We start from the raw sequence: 21,020 nt of genomic DNA, 5'->3' as shown, positions 1-21,020 counted from the left end.
TCATGCTCACGTTGATATTTGGTAGCCACCACCCCCAAAAGTTTTAATTATTAGCAAATCTCCTGAACATAGCCATAGGATTGTTTGTATTTCTTTTCGTTTTTAGGGTCTGCCTGGCCCCTCAGGTCCAGCTGGTGAACTTGGCAAACCAGGAGAAAGGGTGAGTAAAGCAAGTAATAGTAAATAGTAACTACTAAACTTGGGAATTTCCCCCTGTTTAATACCCCCACTGCTATGCAATTATAATATGTAAAAGAAAATTTCATATTTCATATGTTAATGATAGTGTTTTACATATGTTTGTGCTGATGGAGAGAATGAGCCAAATTACTTTAGTTCTGATTACTTTGTTTTCCAGATTTAATGAAACATCACATTATGAAAGTAAAATCTATCAATGAATATTTCATTTAATAGCCTTACTTTTTGTATTGTTCTTGATAATGTTAAGATACAAATTATTTCCTTTCCATAATGAAAAAGTGAATGCATGATTTTCAATCAAACTAGACCCTGAAAAATTTATTTTATGTTTTTCTTGGCATTCAGATCTGACACTGCTATTCACAATCAGGGCATGAGTTCTGAGTCATTTTCTCTCTAATTGTGATGAATGCGCCTCAATTTAGTTACATTCTGTGGCCTAGTCTCCTTTGTCAACAGTAGGGCACATTAAGGAGACAGCTGGTCAGTAATAAAAGAGATACACTTGGGTATACAATTAACTAGGTAATGTACCGAATATGATAATTTCTCTTAAGAAGACAGTCTGTTATGTAGCTAAAAATAGGCAACGTCTAATATTGTTCATTATTATTTATCTTATCATCAAAGGCAATAGTCAGTTTTGTCACTTTTTAAAAAGGCAATAAACTAAATAATGGGAAACAAGTTTTTTGATACCAGGCTCTGGGATGGATACATTTTTGTCACCAAAAAAATTCTCTCTTTCTGTATCTTTCCATACTAAAAGTTGTTCTTATTAGCCTGTGTACTTATGCACTCATGTAGATAGTGCTGGCTTTATTTCACTCTTTCAAAATTTTTCAAATATCTTAATCAGCAGTGAATTTAGAGATCACACACAAATTTCATGTTTTATTTATTCTCATGTTTTGCCTAGGGTCTCCCTGGTGAGTTTGGTCTCCCTGGTCCTGCTGGTCCAAGAGTAAGTGTTACTTCATTAACTTTCATAAACTCTGGCAATGTGTTTTTAAAAAGTAGTAGGGTTTTCTCCTTAAAGCCATTGATGACCCTGCAACAAGTCTCTGGGGCTCTTCTACAGTCAAATGTAGTCTGCAGAGAGCGTTAGATTTCTAAGCTGATAGTACTTTAGTGTTCATATTTCCTACTCAATGAGTACATGGTTATAAGAAACACAAATAAATCACTATATATATTGTAGTCAGTGCTTTATATAGATGACTACGCTACATGTGGCTCAGCTTGAGCTAAGGAAAAGTAATATCTTACTAAGATCTAAAGTTTATTTTGGCAATGTTTGTTCATGTTCAAAGTCTAAAGCTGAACTTATGAGTAGTCATATGAAAAAAATAGACTTAGTTTCTCTGTGGATATTAGCAAAACTGAAATGATTAATTTGCCTTGAAAGTAGTCGATCATGTCAATAGTTAACACATGTAGGAAGCTCAAAGAAACAACTTAATACCAAGGTCTTTTGAAACAGTTACAGTGTGAACCTATGTGATAAATATTCTGGGCTATACAATGCTGTATGTTCTAGTGATATTTAGATGTAAATTGTGAGATATTTAGATAAACAAGGATATATACACAAATACATATATACATTATAATACACATGATTATAACCATTACATCATTGTTACACAACAAAAAGGGGGCATAGATAGGAGAATATCTAATCTTATCCACACCTCCATTGTATTCAACTAAAATGACACAATCTTTTCCTTTTAATACTACACATAACTGGCATCTGTTTTTACCTATGGATCTATCACAGAAAAGACTCCCCAAAGAAGGATAATGAATTCCAAAAGTTGAATATTATACTATAGAAGCAACAAATTCTGGAGTTGTAGTCACGGAACATTAGAGCTAAGTGACACTTTAGAGAAGATCTCATCAATCTCTTCATTTTACTAGTGGAGAAATTAGTAAGGAAAAAAATTTTAATTTGCTAGTAAATGCAGAACCAGGGCTCAAAAGTTACGCAAGTGTAAACTCTCACATGTAAAACAGTACCCCTGAAAGTGATGAAAGGTGCAATATTTCTTCTAATCACTTTTTTCCAGGGGGAACGCGGTCCCCCAGGTGAGAGTGGTGCTGCTGGTCCTACTGGTCCTATTGGAAGCCGAGGTCCTTCTGGACCCCCAGGACCTGATGGAAACAAGGTAAACTCTTACGTTTTATATAGTGCTGGTTTGGCCCGGTCTACCCTAGAATAAGTAGACACTTGACAATAGAAAGATAATTGTTTTTCAGATTTTTATTTATTTCCACTTCTGTGATGACTTCCCTCTCAGTAAAGAGCAATTTGATTCCAGTGGACCTGAATTATTCTAAACAAACAACAGCAACAAACTGTGGGGGAAAATTCAGTGTTCCCCAAACATAAATGAATTAGTATGGGTTTTCACTCTTTTCTTATCACACTGTTTATGCTTTTGTTTTAATCTAGAAACATTATATACATTGGACATTATATTCAGAGAAAAAAACTTTTATCTTCTTAACATCTCATTCCATAGAGTAAAATTTCAAAAAACAGTCTAAATTTTAATAATCAGAGTTTATGATGATGAAAATTCATTGGGCAATACATTCACCCCAAAAATACGTCTGGAAACTTGTGTTCCGAAATAAAATCTGTGGTTTAGATTTTAAAATAGACTTAATATACATTTCTGAAAAAGAGATTACCTTAACCACAATAAAAAGAAGATGACACCTATTACTTTAATTCTTAACTCTGGGAAAAAATATGTAAACATTAGTTGCCAAAAACTATATTAGCATATGGAAGGATATTCTCAGGAAAAAATAAAAACAACATAAGAAGAAGAGGAAATAAAGAAACTAAGGTGTTATGAGGTAGTACTTTCAATGGGATCTGTTTATCTCAGAAGCTAGTCAACAGGTTTTAAGTACGCGGAATTGTAGGGTTTTATATAAAAATGGAAGATACAGTCTCTACTCTTAAGGAGATTAGAACACAAACATCTCCTCAATTGATAGGGTCTCTTTCCATGTTTTCTGTCTGGGCTAAGAGACTTATCCTTGAAAAATGTCTGTGGATAAACGTTTTTTACTCTCTGCTTCCCATTGTCCTATCCTCTTCTTCTCCATGCCTGCCACCCTTAAGAGGACTGAAGCGGGTTATAGAAGAATCGCAGCTGTGCACTCCCACACCCTCATCTCTTCCGTCACCATGTCATTAACAGCATCCCTCTCTGCTACATTCTCCTTCCTTTCAATAGCCCAGCCCTTCTTTGTGTTTCAAAGCAGACAAGAAGCCTTTCTAGATAACTGTTTAAATTGGAATTCTTCAAGAGTTTGATTCTTTGTTTTCTTCTTTCTCCACTAAAATTGATTTCATATGTGTTTGACTCAAGGGTGAACCTGGTGTTGTTGGTGCTGCGGGCACTGCTGGTCCATCTGGTCCTAGTGGACTCCCAGGAGAGAGGGGTGCTGCTGGCATACCTGGAGGCAAGGGAGAAAAGGTACCCTCCCAGTGTTGAACCCTAACATGTATTGTTGATGAACTCTAGCAAAGAAGGCTGCACAAGGATGCCCAAGTTTTCACAATTCTTGGCAGGTGGTCTGGTAGCATTTTGATATCTCTCTACATACGTTTCCCTCTGCCACCAGCACCTACACATTTCTAAACTCACTAATCTGGCAAAATTCCTTGCTACCATGGAATTTCACACAAACAGATGGTGTTGAGTAATACATGAGGCTCATTTTAATGCCACTAACAATAATGCCTCATCCTGCCCTAATTAATGGGAAGAAGCTATATTGAACAGCTGTCAACCGTGCTGCTGCATTAGTTATGCCATAAGAGTGATCAGGCGCTGCAGCCCATTGTGATGTTCCCTTACAATTCCGTCCACATGAATCTGTACCTTGCTTGATTATGCTTCAGGAGGGTGTACAGAAATTAGAAAAGATTGTTTAACAATAATCTGGAGATGGCCTTGCATTATTTTTCCCTCTTTTTTTTCTCGATTAACATTCTACAGAATGAATGGTAAGGAATTGAGACATTGCTAAAAATCTCTAATGATTGAAGGTATCAATAGCATCTTCTGTAAAAAAGAAAAAACTTTATTAAAGTTTTTTTATTATTTTAATTTTATTAGTTTTATATTAATTTTGATTCAAAAATTTGGTCAGAAAACAAAAAGTTGGCCTTGCTTTATACTTTCAGGGTGAACCTGGTCTCAGAGGTGAAATTGGTAACCCTGGCAGAGATGGTGCTCGTGTGAGTAGAATTTTGTTTGTAGGTTTGTTTGTACTTAGATTTTTTTTTTTTTTTAGCATTTGAATTGAGAAGTTTTCCAAATTAGAACTACACACACACACACAAAGGATTCAAGTCTAATAAAATAGTATTCCTTTCCTTCCTGGGTCTATGACCAATTGTATCATTTTACATGTTCCAAAGGAAAAATTCAACGGGATTTAACCTCTTTGAAAATAATACCCTGAATTTTCTAACTTCCCTATGTTAACTATACCAACTACAGACTATAGACCAAAAGCTTTAGGTTTAATAGAACATTGAATGATTGTTTCAAGTGATAATAGAGCTTTAAAAAAATACTCTGTTACATTTTAAAAAGCCAGAACCTCTAACAAAGTTCTATAGTTATTCAAAGGTACTCCCTAGAAATTTATCACCCAAAGAGCAGCCCTAAAGATTAGCTGTTAATGCCATGAAGATGCCAAAGATAATCACATGATGGTCTAATTACCCTATATAGGGTGTCAGCATCGTGGGTCTTCCAGGCCACAATTGGCCTGGATTCCTTTTTTCACCTCTCCTTTGGAGCTGAAAACTGATTGTAGCACATTTGTAATAGTATTTCCTTTGAATCATATAGTTCTAACAGTTTCAAACAAGGCTACTCATTTGCTGCTCTCCAGGGAATTTTACAATAGCAGAAAGTTCAGATCTCCCAAATTTCTGACCTGCCTTTGACTTACACATTTCCATAACCTTTATTACTGGAGTACTCTCCTTCTGATAGTGGCTTCTAATAGTCTTGATAGTTAGAACTGAAATGCATCAGAAGCCTTCTTGATGTCCAACCAGAGCACAGTAAAAGTGTTCAGTCACTGTATAAGCACAGCAAAAGGAACGACTAGGTTCACTTTTGATGATAGGGGGTGTTATTAATAACATGTTTCCTTTTTGGTACTAGGGTGCTCCTGGTGCTGTAGGTGCCCCTGGTCCTGGCGGAGCCACAGGTGACCGGGTAAGCATGCATTTTCACTGAACCAGCGACAATATCTAAAATTTCCTGCCTTCCCTAGTCCCAAAGAGCCCCGGCAATTCATTTTTATGGCTTGGTGTAAAACGCACCTATTTTAAAAGCCTAGCTGTTGTGATAGAGCAGCAGGAAACAAATGCTTTATGTTTAAAATTACTTTTCCCTTCCTATAGATGTGCCAGCTATCTGATCTATACACTAATCCCTATCATTTGTTTTAAAGTCTTTCCATGTTGCCTATTAACAATATCCTAATGCACTGAGGCTTCTCAAAGCCTTCAATTGTTTAAAAAAAAAATCAATAAAGTACATAGTGTGCCCATTTCACATCAAACAGTCCACTTAAAATAGATATTATTTATTGTATTGCAAAGCTTGTAGCAAATAGATTAGCCCCGTGTCCATCTAAAAATTAAAATGTCCTCCTCCTGGTATTGTGGGCACTGATTTATAGTGTTTTTTCAAATGTACAACCAATACCACTTAACCCCCAAAATGAATATAGCATTAAGTAAAAATCCACTTCATTTTACTCCGTGAGATGTGCATTGGTTATCTCTTCCAAGGCAGCTACAGACTCTGACAATAGCCCACTGTCCACCACTGTTCCCTCTCCCTCTCAAGTCTTCAAGCATCCATGTCAGGCACATTAACAGACTCATCTTTGGTCCCATTATAGGGCGAAGCTGGTGCTGCTGGTCCTGCTGGTCCTGCTGGTCCTCGGGGAAGCCCTGTAAGAACCTTGGTCATTTTGGATACCCACACCTCATGATGTTTAGACATTGATGAACCTGGGATTGCTAAGACATTTTAAAATCCATTCTCCCACCTAGGGTGAACGTGGTGAGGTTGGTCCTGCTGGCCCCAATGGATTTGCTGGTCCCGCTGTGAGTATCACATAATGAAGATTAATCTGAAAATATCCTAAGTTGGGAAGTAGAGTGGGTCGGAATACCAGAGCTGTTTCCTTCCAACAGGGTGCTGCTGGTCAACCAGGTGCTAAAGGAGAAAGAGGAGCCAAAGGGCCTAAGGGAGAAAATGGTGTTGTTGGTCCCACAGGCCCCGTCGGAGCTGCTGGCCCATCTGTAAGTTGAATTCACTGATGGTCCACACAGCCTGTGTAGCTACCCATTAGATCTTACAATTAAACATACATCTGTCAAGTGCCTACTATACAACAGGGAATATACCAGATAGAAGATGACAAATAAAGGAAGGATTAACATTTGCACACTGTTTCACAATGTACAAATGTTTCATACAGATAGTCATTTTTTATTTCTACGTTTTCTTCTAAGAGATGCAGGAATGATCCCTTTGAAGAAAAGATTAACATTTCTAAGGGTTTATGTGTGATTTGACCCCATCTTTTTGTTTGCATTTAGGGTCCAAATGGTCCCCCTGGTCCTGCTGGAAGTCGTGGTGATGGAGGTCCTCCTGTGAGTATTTACAATGAACTCTGACCACTTTTCTTTCTTCAGAATCTATTAAGGACAAATTGAAAGTTTGTAAATTTGGACTACCGTGAGGAAACTTTTGAGATTCAAGTTCATTCTATTCAGAGCAATTCCAATATTGATGTTAACTTGAACCCAGCTAGAACTCAGTGTATGTTGCTATCACCTAACTGGAAGTAACAACCAAGGTTGACCCTAGACAGTTTAATTGTGAAGTAGGAAAGACTATTTCTTTGGTTCCCTTCATCTGTTTCTTAATATGTCCCTTCTTCTGCCTGACTCCGTCCTTCCCTTTTGCAGCCAATGCTATCACAACAATTCTCTAGAGACCCAGAGCTCTCCAAAAATGGACTTTACTGACTTCTCTCACTGGACAGTGCTGAATGTTCTAGGTTATTTGTTGTTCTTTCTGCCATGAACACCATTACTTATTAAGTGTCCATTTCCTTACCACTCAGCCAGGTGGTTAATATAGTTATTAATGTATACACATTAATATATAATAATGACATAGTGTCTTATCTTCATGCCTTTACAACCACAAGATGTCAGCATTTTAGAAAGAGCTATCAAAACCTTAATGCAAAATATGGGGATTGCAACTGGTGGCATGCTGGTAAAGAAGACGTGTGGAGAAGGAGGGCCTTCAGGGTCCTGGCTAAACAATACCCTATATAAAGCTGCCTACCTCTTACCCCTTGGTCTATCCTTGGTCATGTGTACTGGTTTTCCAAAAAAAAAAACAGAAATTCCCATCTTACCCAGCTTCTTGGAGTTGATATTGACTGTGGAATTCTAATGTGCTTGGCTCATAGGGTATGACTGGTTTCCCTGGTGCTGCTGGACGGACTGGTCCCCCAGGACCCTCTGTAAGTAAATCACTCCAAACATGTGTCTTCATTTACTCTAGCCAAAAGGCCTGGCTTCTGGTAGGAAACTGGTAAGAAACTCTTCATGAAAACACATCGCTATTATTTGCTATTACTCTCCTGGTGTGAAATCAGTTTTTTCTGAACCATTAAGGTAAAACCATCACAAGTTATATTTTATAATATCAGTTTAAGAGGCTTTTATTCATGTGAACACCAGTCCCCTTTCAGGGGCATGGTCTCTTTGAAAAAAAAAATGAACAGTTTTAGTCACATATCAGATATTTCTATATCTAATTACCCTTTATGGCTAACATTCTGCCTCCATTGTTAAGGTATAATTGTTCCTGAATTTAAAGGTGGTTTGGTCTCTAATTTAATTCTGATTCAGACTCTCCTGTCAGGACTCAAGAAAATTTAATTAATTACCAAGGATTAAGTCTTCCAGTTAAGGTTTCAGGGAAAGAAAAATAGCAAAGATGTTGATTTCTTGGAATCCTTTTTACAGGTTCATAACAGAAAAATCTTCATTCCCTGTAGGCATTTAATTAAAACTAGTTGAAAAGTGTGTGTGATTCCTCAATTATGAACAAAATGCCCATATTGGCTTTCTGAAAGAAAGAAAAGGAAGAGTCCTTCGAAACTCAGAGTCCCATTCATTTATCATTAACTCTTATCATTCTACATAGTTCTGATTCCAATATGCCGGAGTATCAGTGGCGCGATGTTTTTCCTCACAGAAATTTACCACAGTCTCTCCTCCAAATATGCTTTGTTACAGCCTCATAAAGGAAGACAGGAGTTGCTTCTTTGCTTCTTTCTGCAAGAAAAAATGTTAAAAACTCCAAATATTTCCCCCAAATGACCGGGGTATTATTTTATTGCATCGCATTGTTTGCATCTTAAGATCTAGAATCTCTGCTGCTCTCTTCCAGATCTTTGGTGCTTAACAGAAAGGAAATAACCTTATACATTTCCTCATAGGGTATTTCTGGCCCTCCTGGTCCCCCTGGTCCTGCTGGAAAAGAAGGGCTTCGTGGTCCTCGTGGTGACCAAGGTCCAGTTGGCCGAACTGGAGAAACAGGTGCAGTTGGTCCCCCTGGCTTCGCTGGTGAGAAGGGTCCCTCTGGAGAGGCTGGTACTGCTGTAAGTGATTTCCAACTCCTCTTTCTTAATACCTTATGTTGAATTAAAATAAAGCCCCTAAACAAATCTTCAAATGGCATCTATTTTTGATGAGTATTCTAGGCTTTCAAGCAGAGCTCAGTTGAGCCAGGAAATCTGTCTAGCCACACTGAGGGGCTGTGGCTTCCACAAATTCTCAGAAAGCACAAAATTGGGAAGACAATAAACTAGGGAACTCAGTTTTATCACAACAGCTCTTTAAGCTATTGAGGGCACCTTACCAGTACTAGAATTAGAACAGAATCCCATTGCTGTGGCCGTCCTACTATAAATTAATCAATCTCCGTAGGCTACCAATTTCTTAAACATACATTGTTCAGTATTAACATTACTCTGAAAGGTGCCCTTATTAAATCTTAGAGGCCAAGGTCAAAATTTGTTTCCCTTTGATATACTGATTTCCTTTCCTTTTTTTTTTTTTTTTTTTTGAGTTGAAGTCTCCCTGTCGCCCAGGTGGCACGATCTCGACTCACTGCAACTTCCACCTCCCTGGTTCAAGCAATTCTCCTGTCTCAGCCTCCCAAGTATCTGGGACTACAGGCACACACCACCACGCCTGGCTAATTTTTATATTTTTAGTAAAGATGGGGTTTCACCATATTGGTCAGACTGGTCTTGATCTCCTGACCTCAGGTGATCCACCCATCTTGGCCTCCCAAAGTGCTGGGATTACAGACATTAGCCACCACATTCAGCCTTATTTTCTGTCTATTGTGTATATGCCTAGAAGTGGGATTGCTGGATCATATGGTAGTTCTACTTTTAGTTTTTCAAGGAACACCCCCCCAACTATGTACAACTATTATGTATCCATAATAATTTAAAATAATTTTTTTATTTGTTTCCCTGCCTAGAGGCTATAAAAACTCTATTCCACCACCCCAAGTGTCTTTATTCATCTTAACCACATATTTGTAAATGTTGTGCCATGGGTCTCAAGGATGAACCAGATACAAAAGTATACATGCCAAGATGTAAACTCACTGTCAACACTAGAGAAAAGATATCCAAGTATATGTCCTAGTAATAGGAGGTTATTAGCCTTTTTCTAAGCTGAAGACAGTTTATTCTCATAATCTTCAAGCCAACCTGTGTTATCACCTAGGGTCTTACTCATAACACTCTGTATTTTTTCTCCTGTTTAGGGACCTCCTGGCACTCCAGGTCCTCAGGGTCTTCTTGGTGCTCCTGGTATTCTGGGTCTGCCTGGCTCAAGAGGTGAACGTGGTCTGCCAGGTGTTGCTGGTGCTGTGGTGAGTGCTTGACACCATTCTGACTACATTAACATAAGAAAAGATTTTAAAAGCTGCCACTTCAAATGTGACAGATTGATCACTGAATAACTTCACTTAAGATTTTTATTCATGGCATTTTCTTTATACAGATCACATGTCACTTATCTAAGAAGCTTTAATACCACCTTACTTAGACACATACTATAAAGACACAGCTTAAAATTATGCGGAATGATTTTTGTTCTTTCTACGCGCCTAAGAACGATACAATCTCTAATTGCATTTACTCCTTTGCAATATGAAATGCTGGCATCATTTATCCTGTAGGAAGAATGAAACTCTGAAAGTTCTGAATCATTCCATTAAACCTTATACGTGACAACAACTAAAAACCATCTCATCTCCATAAACTCTACCAACTTTATGAATTCATTTCATTTGGGATACTGAAAGACACGAGGCTCACTTTTTACAGAGCAACATCTTATGATTACGTAAAGCTGGCCATCTACGTGTGGAGAAGGAGGACAGGGATAACACTAATGATACCTCTTATCGTTGTGTGGCCCATTCACATTCAATTTACCTTCTTTCTTCAAACTAGAATCTCCTGAGTAGTGTTGTTTTGGAGGTGGGGGCAGGGGTTAGCATTCCATCCAATGAGAGGAATGTCATTTTATCTTCTCTGGCTGTTTAGGGTGAACCTGGTCCTCTTGGCATTGCTGGCCCTCCTGGAGCTCGTGGTCCCCCTGGTGCTGTGGGTAGTCCTGGAGTCAATGGTGCTCCTGGTGAAGCTGGTCGTGATGTGAGTCCAACACTTGGTTTGTCAAACAAAACCTAGCAGGATTTCATTGTGTGAAACTTTATGTCCTGAGCTGAGGTTCTCTTGTTCCAAATTTCTGAACAAGATGGTCAGTTTCTCCATAATATCTATACCTAGTATTGAAAATATAAAAAACTGCTTAGGCCAAAGAATGAGCTTTTAACTAGCACACTGAAAAATTGGGCCCAAGTATTTAAAACATCTTTAAAAAATATCTAGGTTGGCAGATTTTTATCCCTAGTTTTAGCAGTCTGAAAGAGGGTTTGCTACAGAGCACTGGAAGTGATTAACACAGAGTAGCCAAGACATAGGGGCTGGTAGGTAGCAGAGCCTCCCTAAGAGCCTGAATTTGTGTGGTGTCTTCACAGGGCAATCCTGGGAATGATGGTCCCCCAGGTCGCGATGGTCAACCTGGACACAAGGTCAGTACACTTTTCATCTTTCTCTAATCCAAAAGTGATTAAAATACAAGCCAGATTGATGCTAAGCTTCATTTTGCCTTTGGTAGGGAGAGCGTGGTTACCCTGGCAACGTTGGTCCAGTTGGCGCTGCAGGTGCACCTGGTCCTCATGGCCCCGTGGGTCCTGCTGGCAAACATGGAAACCGTGGTGAAACTGTAAGTTTGCGAATACCAGTCCCTCAGTGCAGCATTCTTGTGGGCTTCACTTCTGACTTCCTCACATTTGCAGATGGTAGGGAAGTGGGGAGGGGAATCTTGAGCCTGGCTGAGTTGTGTTTTTCTTTTCCATTTCACAGGGTCCTTCTGGTCCTGTTGGTCCTGCTGGTGCTGTTGGTCCAAGAGGTCCTAGTGTACGTACATGGTGAAGAGTTCTTTACAAAACTAACATTTAGAGAGAATCAGTCCAAAACGTCTATTAAGAAAATAAATATCAGTTAACCTTAATATTTTTAAAAAATTTTAGTCCATGCTGAGAATTGATACAAATAACTTGAGCTAGCTTAAGTCTCTTCTGCTTGTTTGCATTAAACAATTACAAGGATCTAGCCACTTTACAGACAGCTCAACGAAAGCAGATTACCAGCAGAAGTGAGGGCCCGGCTAGACCTTTGCATGTCCTGAGTTACATTTATAAACAAATTAAGCAGTATTTGTGGTGAAGCGAGTGTCATTTTTTTAAAAAGGTAAGTCTTATCCATCCTTCTCTTTCTTTATAGGGCCCACAAGGCATTCGTGGTGATAAGGGAGAGCCTGGTGATAAAGGGCCCAGAGGTCTTCCTGGCTTAAAGGGACACAACGGATTGCAGGGTCTGCCTGGTCTTGCTGTAAGTAAACTGTAGCCATCTCACACATAAACTGACCCTGAGGGCCTTCAGCTCAAAAGAATCTTCATATTTTCACTGCCGTTGTTCCACTATAGCCTATATCATATCCATTTCCCATTCTCTGGCTAACTCCATCTCTCTCTTGGAGATAACGCTGTTTCATCCCAACATGAAAGGTGAGGGTTAAGGGAGATAGAAATATACATATATTAAAATCTCCTGGCAACAGTGTCCTTCAACCCCACTTAAAATAAACATAATTAGAGGAATGACTAATATTGCACTGCTGAAATAGCTTGTGAAAAAAATAATTGAATATAATAGACATAATGGGAGAAAAGAGCCCCACTTTACATTTTCAATTTTCTCAATCCTGAGTCCATTTAAACTAAAGTTTTCCATTCAATTTGAACAAAAAAAAAACCTATCTCTTGACATGTGCTCTGAAAGTGTGATTTTCCTGTTCTCTCTTTAAAGGGTCACCATGGTGATCAAGGTGCTCCTGGCTCTGTGGGTCCTGCTGGTCCTAGGGTAGGTGATTCAAGAGAAGACAGTTCATCTCTGAAACATGGGCTAAAGCAAGCAGTGAGCCCCAGGCTGCTGCTCCCTTGGTGGGATTCACCAGCTCACATGCACTTGGTGTCTGTCTTCCTTAGGGCCCTGCTGGTCCTTCTGGCCCTGCTGGGAAAGATGGTCGCACTGGACATCCTGGCACAGTTGGACCTGCTGGCATTCGAGGCCCTCAGGGTCATCAAGGTCCTGCTGTAAGTATGATTTGGGAAATAATAAAGGACATCACCGACCTAAGGAATGTTTCCTTCAAACTAAACCAAGACGACTATGGCAATACATTAAAGTTAGCCCTATTTCAATATGTCCTCTAAAATATCTGGAAATTGTCTATATGCAATGGGCTTGTTAAGCCCATCCCTGCAAGTGTGCCTGGGAGCACATTATTTATATACATGAACTTGATTATTTTTTACTTATTAGAACATGCTTCCGTATAAAGCTCAATTGAAAATCTACTACCATGGATGTCTCTCAGTGTAACAAAATACAAAGCCTCTCCTCTCTCACTTTCACCTTTGCAGGGCCCCCCTGGTCCCCCTGGCCCTCCTGGGCCTCCAGGCGTAAGTGGTGGTGGTTATGACTTTGGTTACGATGGAGACTTCTTCAGAGCTGACCAGCCTCGCTCGGCACCTTCTCTCAGACCCAAGGACTATGAAGTTGATGCTACTCTGAAGTCTCTCAACAACCAGATTGAGACCCTTCTTACTCCTGAAGGTTCTAGAAAGAACCCAGCTCGCACATGCCGTGACTTGAGACTCAGCCACCCAGAGTGGAGCAGCGGTAGGTCAATGTGTCTAGACCAGACTGACCCTTCTCACAAATTGAGCTTTTCAAAATTAGTTTCCACTGACATTTGGAGTGAAAATGCATTTGGGTAAAGATTACACTATGTGAAATCATACCCAATTAATGAAGCATCATCTTCTCCCAAACAGCACCCAACCTTGTTTCTCTTAAAATGTATTTTTTTACTTTTCATAGTAATAAGTACCCCAATTTGATTTTTCATGGAGGTGGGGAGAGAAGGAACGGTATAATGTTAAAAAATAGGCACCCCCTTCCTCTTAAATGCGGGGTACACAATATAAGAGCACAACCGAAAAAGTTACTTATGAGAGTCAGTATCTTTCATTAGTAATTATTAGAATCTATGTTCTGCTCAGTGAGAAGTTTCATGATCTGAATGTTATTTTCTTAAAAGGTTACTACTGGATTGACCCTAACCAAGGATGCACTATGGATGCTATCAAAGTATATTGTGATTTCTCTACTGGCGAAACCTGTATCCGGGCCCAACCTGAAAACATCCCAGCCAAGAACTGGTATAGGAGCTCCAAGGACAAGAAGCATGTCTGGCTAGGAGAAACTATCAACGGTGGCAGCCAGGTGAGGAATTCCACAAACACTTCTCCTTCTGCTAAATAATATTTTGGTAAGGCTGTTAATTATCTGCCTTTTAATCTCTGACAAAAATGGGCTTATTAAAAGAACGTGTTCTTTTCCTGGGTTCCATTTTGTCCTAGATTGCTCATTAGAAGATGGATTGATTGGACACATCCATACAATTCAAAGCTATTATTCAAATTTGACTTAATTGATAATCATTGCAAAAACTGACTAATGTCATTTAGTGTGAAGGAGCACTGGCTAGCATATACCCCACACTCATGCATATGCATTTTCAAAATGTGAGCAGCTTTTTTGAATTTTTAATCAAACCTTTTCACCAACTTCACTGAATGCCTACTGGAATTCCATAAATTACAATATTATAGAAAAAGAAAAATGTCAGATTTTCTACCTCCTCATTCTATTATTCTAAAACAGAAGCATATTCAGAAAGGATTAATTGAAAGAAATACCTTTTTTAGATGAGCTTGCCTCAGCCTAGTAGGTCTTATGTTCATCTGGGTAACTGATGTTTCAAAGACAAGTGAATTAAGTTTTCTTTAAAAGTACCCTTTTCCTAAGCTTGGATCTGAGTCTACTCTTCCTGAGATCTTTTTTTTTTTCAGTTCGACTCTTAGTATCTGAGTCCTTCTCCACTTAACCAGAATTTCATCTTATTTTCTGTAGTTTGAATATAATGTAGAAGGAGTGACTTCCAAGGAAATGGCTACCCAACTTGCCTTCATGCGCCTGCTGGCCAACTATGCCTCTCAGAACATCACCTACCACTGCAAGAACAGCATTGCATACATGGATGAGGAGACTGGCAACCTGAAAAAGGCTGTCATTCTGCAAGGATCTAATGATGTTGAACTTGTGGCTGAGGGCAACAGCAGGTTCACTTACACTGTTCTTGTAGATGGCTGCTCTGTAAGTAACAGTGAAATGTGGGAATAGCTTTGGGAAGTGGGATGAGAGGGGGGCGGTTCCAACTTAGAGCTGCCCTTAAGGGGGGCCTAACGGAGGGGATAAATGAACAGAAGAATAAGAGACCTAACTTATTTTGTGTTTTTCATAACTAAATTCAGTTTTTGTATGTATTTTATATTTATTTATTTATTTATACATATTAATTTTGTATTTAAATTCAGTTGAAAAACTCAGAATATTTCTGATCAGATAGTGCCTTCCAAAATAATGAAATGTATACTATGTCCATGCATTATTTTTCCTTCAGGCGAAGTTTTTTAAAAGGTAATGTATGCCAGAACTTAAAACTTCTTGAGACTTTAGTGGCCTAAACTATACTTTATAGTTATATGTATTTTATTTTACTTATTAGTATGGCCTACATTTAACTTTTAATGCTTCCTCTACAATATGCTATAAATAGAAGAAAAATTAAAATTCACAATACTGCCTACCCACCCAGGTCCTGCTCCCAAAGACACACATAGATGGACGAACACACAACAATCCTAAAAATGACTTTGTAGAAATAAGTCACTTGGAATGTGTGTTGAAATGTTGTTAAGGGTTTTTTGTTTGTTTGTTTTTGTTTTTGTTTTTGTTTTTTGTTAAATAGGAAGCCCCTCCCACTAAAGACACCCTTGATACTGTTATTTCAAAGAATAACTTGTTGATCTGGGGCAGACGTCTTCAGAATGATATATGCCAAAATGTGGTTCTTATGAAATTTATGGTTCAGAAGTTATCAGATTCAGAAATAGTGATGCTTTATGTATCTACTTTCTTCTCTCTGAACAGAAAAAGACAAATGAATGGGGAAAGACAATCATTGAATACAAAACAAATAAGCCATCTCGCCTGCCCTTCCTTGATATTGCACCTTTGGACATCGGTGGTGCTGACCAGGAATTCTTTGTGGACATTGGCCCAGTCTGTTTCAAATAAATGAACTCAACCTAAATTAAAAAAGAAAGAAATTGGAAAAAAAAACTTCTCTTTGCCATTTCTTCTTCTTCTTTTTTTTAACTGAAAGCTGAATCCTTCCATTTCTTCTGCACATCTACTTGCTTAAATTGTGGGCAAAAGAGAAAAAGAAGGATTGATCAGAGCATTGTGCAATACAATTTCATTAACTCCCTCCCCTGCTCCCCCCAAAATTTGGAATTTTTTCGACACTCTTACACCTGTTGTGGAAAATGTCAATCTTTGTAAGAAAACCAAAATAAAAATTGAAAAATAAAATAAAAACCATGAACATTTGCACCACTTGTGGCTTTTGAATATCTTCCACAGAGGGAAGTTTAAAACCCAAACTTCCAAAGGTTTAAACTACCTCAAAACACTTTCCCGTGAGTGTGATCCACATTGTTAGGTGCTGACCTAGACAGAGATGAACTGAGGTCCTTGTTTTGTTTTGTTCATAATACAAAGGTGCTAACTAATAGTATTTCAGATACTTGAAGAATGTTGATGGTGCTAGAAGAATTTGAGAAGAAATACTCCTGTATTGAGTTGTATCATGTGGTGTATTTTTTAAAAATTTTGATTTAGCATTCGTATTTTCCATCTTATTCCCAATTAAAAGTATGCAGATTATTTGCCCAAAGTTGTCCTCTTCTTCAAATTCAGCATTTGTTCTTTGCCAGTCTCATTTTCATCTTCTTCCATGGTTCCATAGGAGCTTTGTTTCTTGGGCAAGCAGAAAAATTAAATTGTACCTATTTTGTATATGTGAGATGTTTAAATAAATTGTGAAAAAAAGAAATAAAGCATGTTTGGTTTTCCAAAAGAACATATTGAGTAAAATTCCTTGCTTCAATGCTCTTTGCAATATAAATATGCATCTCTACCAGCCATTAGACCAAGTGCCTCTGATTAGATAGAAATTACACAAAAAGGGCAGTTTGGTGTGGTAGAAAGAGCAGAGAACGAGGACCCAGGAGAGCTGAACTCCAATTCTGGCTCTGTTCCTTGTGGCTGAGTGATCTTGAAACTCTGAGCCTCTGCATTTCAGTTTCCATAGCTATAATACGAAAAAAAAAATCCTTTTCAGCACTATCAAGCATTTGCCCTACTCAAAATATGTAATACTTAAGCAACATGGCATTGCTGGCCTAAGTTTGCTATAATCAAAGGTGCATAGAAACTTTTGGTTTATTATATATTAAGCACTTTGTAATAGTGGCTGAAAGTTGGTCTATGAGCAATTAATACTATTAACTAAAACAATTTCAAATATTCAGTAAAAATGCCATAAACTTAAATCTGAGGCAATGGAATACAATGCCTGTTAAGAGGTAATGTGTGTGCTGTCAATCAGAATAGACAGTTGTGGATAATAGTACCACGAACACCTACCTGCCAAATCAAATTCATTTTCCTCCCCTGCACCTTTCAATGACATCTTTAATACACTTAAACATAGTAATGTGTCAAGTAAAATGTTAAGATTCATTTAGAGCTTATTTCCTGTTGCAGAACATAATTGTGATTATAATATTTGCCTCGTGTTATAAGTCATCTCAAGATTCAATTAGTTTTAAAGGTAAAAGACTGAACATGGCAAAAATGAAATATTAACCCTAAAATGTTAGCAAGGTCTACTAACCAAAATGCAGATTCCTGGTCCTAATCTGCCAAATTCAGATTTAGTAAGAATTTGGTATTCTTAAGCATCCTGTGAAATTCTGATACGCACCAATTGAAGAGCCACCTGATGAGGTTACTTCCATAGTCCTTTGTAGCTCTAATATTCTATGTCTGACAAGAAGGAATCAATATACCTGATCAACCATATAAAGAAAACTCCTGGGATCAGAATGCTGGTACTCCCTATAAATTGGTAATTAAAATAACCATGCAAACAAGATAAAATAGAAGTCTCTGGATCAAATACGAACTATGCCCTCAGGCTTATAACAAAAGAAAAAAAATATTTATCGAGTACCAGGCAGAGGCCAAAACCACGCTAAATAATAATAATAACCTCTGTCAAACTGAATCTGAATTAGCAGATTTCCTAAGTCAATGCTCACTTAATAATCACTTAATCATTATCAGTGTGAGACAACTGAAAATAGTCAAATAAATAATGTACACCTAATGGATAACAATGAAGAAACAAATTATGGTATATCCAGTAAACAACAATGAGGAAACAAATTACAGCATATCTAACAGATAACAATAGGACGGATAGTGAAATAAATTTTGGTATCCCAGTAACATTTATGAGGATGACTGAACAAAAGAAAAAGTGCCTAGAATGGAATTTTTAATCTTGAAAATCTATTCAAGAACGCTGTCGTTATAATTAGATATGTTAAACACACGTAAAAAATGCTGAGAGTAGGCGCATTTGTGTAGAAGGTTAAGGATGATTTTTAGGCGTAAAATTTTCAAATTTGCAATAACGTAGTTATATTACATTATTATTTACAACAAATTTACTGTTAACATATTATGAAAGAAAATAAGCAGTCAACAAGTGAAAAGAATCTGATTCAAGAGTAGCCATCTCCAGGGAAGAAGTCATCAACCTCCTACCCACCTGTTTCCTGAAGAGAAGGACAAGCCTGGCCTAAGGATCATCATCCACCATGGACCAGCCGCCCTGAGAGACGTTTGGGAGGGTGTACAAAGCTCTACCAGACCACAGCATCTTCAGGGAGCTCAGGGAGCTCATAGCTCAGTTCCAGAGATAGAATAATGTATGAACAGAATTTTAAATGACATATCCTCTGAGGATAACGGAGGACACAATTAATTCGAGGAAGTCTCGGGAAATTAACCTTTGTCTCATGCAGTAACTGATATTTGAATTGAACTGGCCTTTGTTGATAGAGATCTCATTTCACCTTCAAGCTCTCTGTCTGGCTCAATGCTGCTTCTCTAGAAGTCACATATTAGAACAGCCTGGTACTTACCAAGCCAGGAGGTCCACTGTGAGTGTTCCAAGGACCTGGGCTCAATCTGGACATAGAGCAATGCACTGAAGGTTTAACCCTTCCACGACCAGCCTGCTCTTTAGAGGCAGATCACAGGGCCCAAAGCATACTCCTCACATTTCTTGACCCTCAGTCGAGTGAAGGTCAGCCACCTCTAACTTGTAGGAGTGTGATAGGGGAGAAATCGCACATGGAAGAGAGAAGAAGCAGGTAGCCAAGATCTGGGGAGGGGATATTAATCAAGTCTGGTAAAAGGGGTCATTTAAAATTCTAAAATCAATACAGCTAATGCACTGGCAAAGAGCAAAGACACCTGAGCAATGCTGAACACATTTACTATCTTTAATGCCAAAAGACTTTTTTATGCTATTCCACTTAATATCACTGAAAAGAAAGTTCAGAAATTGGATTATATATAAGAAAAGTTGGAAATGTCATTCTGGGTCAGAACAACAATCCATCTAGATGAGTACTTTGCCTTTGACAGTGGCACCAAGGGAAATTTGGGAGAAAGAGCGGTTGGCACTCCTCGTGAAGCCAGCCTCAGAATTCCCATTTAATAACCCATTGTAAATCTTCTTTGTACATAGATGTATCTAAACCCTTCCAGAGTCCTCTATCTGTTTTGAAATATGTTGGTATTACAGTACCAACAGGAGAGAGCTAATACTGAATTGTTAGCTCAGCTTCCTAGCCCTCTGATCAAGTCGTTAAAATATGTTTTCTATCCCTGTGCCTGGATCAGCCAGGGATTCAACAACTCCATATCCTCGGGGAGCACCAGTAACTGCAGCAATGGGGCCATAGACAACCCATAATGATTGACTTATCCCTGTTGTTCAGTGAAATGAACACATAATTTGTGGTCAGCAGCCAAGGCTATGAGTACCAGCTCTACCACCGACTAGCCCAGGGCCCTAGGGAAAGTCTGTTTAGGTTATCTGAGAATTTAGTTAACATGCCTGCTCTTAGAGATTTCCATTAGCATAGTTATCATCTCACAGAACTGCTGGGAGACCAAACCAGGCATGTGTGAAAGTGCTGAGTAAAGTATGGGCAAATGGACTTGTCATCACTGGGTCCAAAATTTCCTGACCACTGGTGGTAACCTCTTGATTTATTTTCTGATCGCTGGCCCTCTAATTTAGGAAGATGAAAGTGTAGAATTTACACTTAATTAGCACAACTCTCTAAACTAGTAGTCTATAAATTTTGAGTTATGCCTCCTTATTAGCAAAAATTTGAGTTCTTACAACAAATTTACTTATTTGTATATAAATGTTATGCATATATTATGGTTCTAATATATGCAATATAAATCCACAGAAAAAAAAATGTGTAAAGACAGAAAATAAATACAAATAGGAGGGTCTATGCTCCAGTGGATCATTCGATCATTCTGCACGCCCCTGGGATGCATGCACCACCACCCCTTCTATTTTAGAGAGTATCGTACTAAACAAGGATCCCTGATGAGCTTCGGGGGAAGAGGAGCATCAGTGAACTCCTGAAATCGAATGTTAAATACATTTTGTAGGTATGTGCATTTTTCTTGGAAGAAAGTCCACAACCTTCATCAGATACTCAGATATTCCTAGGGGTCCATGTCCCAATAAGATGTTATAAGCCACTGCACAAAAGAAGTAGTATCCACATCATTAAACCCTGGACTTCTCTGAAATATAACTTTTTCTTTTTTTTTTTTTCTTTTTTTGAGACAGAGTTTTGCTCTTATTGCCCACATGCAATCCTGGCTCACTGCAGCCTCCTAGATTCAAGTGATTCTCCTACATAATCCTCCTG

The 21,020-nt window shown here is 38.4% G+C and overlaps 1 protein-coding gene across 1 annotated transcript in view; it reads left to right on the top strand.

Annotated features, from left to right (window-relative positions):
• The window catches only part of COL1A2 (collagen type I alpha 2 chain), a 35,701-nt gene extending 19,165 nt beyond the window's left edge, over positions 1 to 16,536 (top strand). Inside the window, exons 29-52 of the mRNA XM_012450797.2 lie at positions 107 to 160; positions 1,124 to 1,168; positions 2,280 to 2,378; positions 3,600 to 3,707; positions 4,421 to 4,474; positions 5,418 to 5,471; positions 6,166 to 6,219; positions 6,320 to 6,373; positions 6,464 to 6,571; positions 6,872 to 6,925; positions 7,759 to 7,812; positions 8,797 to 8,958; positions 10,143 to 10,250; positions 10,930 to 11,037; positions 11,424 to 11,477; positions 11,564 to 11,671; positions 11,812 to 11,865; positions 12,232 to 12,339; positions 12,817 to 12,870; positions 12,996 to 13,103; positions 13,434 to 13,692; positions 14,114 to 14,298; positions 14,989 to 15,231; positions 16,069 to 16,536. Coding sequence (XP_012306220.2) covers positions 107 to 160; positions 1,124 to 1,168; positions 2,280 to 2,378; positions 3,600 to 3,707; positions 4,421 to 4,474; positions 5,418 to 5,471; positions 6,166 to 6,219; positions 6,320 to 6,373; positions 6,464 to 6,571; positions 6,872 to 6,925; positions 7,759 to 7,812; positions 8,797 to 8,958; positions 10,143 to 10,250; positions 10,930 to 11,037; positions 11,424 to 11,477; positions 11,564 to 11,671; positions 11,812 to 11,865; positions 12,232 to 12,339; positions 12,817 to 12,870; positions 12,996 to 13,103; positions 13,434 to 13,692; positions 14,114 to 14,298; positions 14,989 to 15,231; positions 16,069 to 16,215 — 2,436 coding nt within the window. The 3' untranslated portion in view covers positions 16,216 to 16,536. The remainder of the gene's footprint in view (positions 1 to 106; positions 161 to 1,123; positions 1,169 to 2,279; positions 2,379 to 3,599; positions 3,708 to 4,420; positions 4,475 to 5,417; positions 5,472 to 6,165; positions 6,220 to 6,319; positions 6,374 to 6,463; positions 6,572 to 6,871; positions 6,926 to 7,758; positions 7,813 to 8,796; positions 8,959 to 10,142; positions 10,251 to 10,929; positions 11,038 to 11,423; positions 11,478 to 11,563; positions 11,672 to 11,811; positions 11,866 to 12,231; positions 12,340 to 12,816; positions 12,871 to 12,995; positions 13,104 to 13,433; positions 13,693 to 14,113; positions 14,299 to 14,988; positions 15,232 to 16,068) is intronic.
• The last annotated feature ends 4,484 nt before the right edge of the window (positions 16,537 to 21,020 follow it).

This window comes from Aotus nancymaae, unplaced genomic scaffold, assembly GCF_030222135.1.
Source record: "Aotus nancymaae isolate 86718 unplaced genomic scaffold, 86718_ANA_hifiasm-v0.15.2.pri h1tg000025l, whole genome shotgun sequence".
In the NCBI taxonomy this organism is placed as follows: Eukaryota; Metazoa; Chordata; class Mammalia; order Primates; family Aotidae; genus Aotus; species Aotus nancymaae.
Note: the sequence above shows the minus strand (reverse complement) of the source record. Positions and strands in the feature narration are given on the sequence as shown.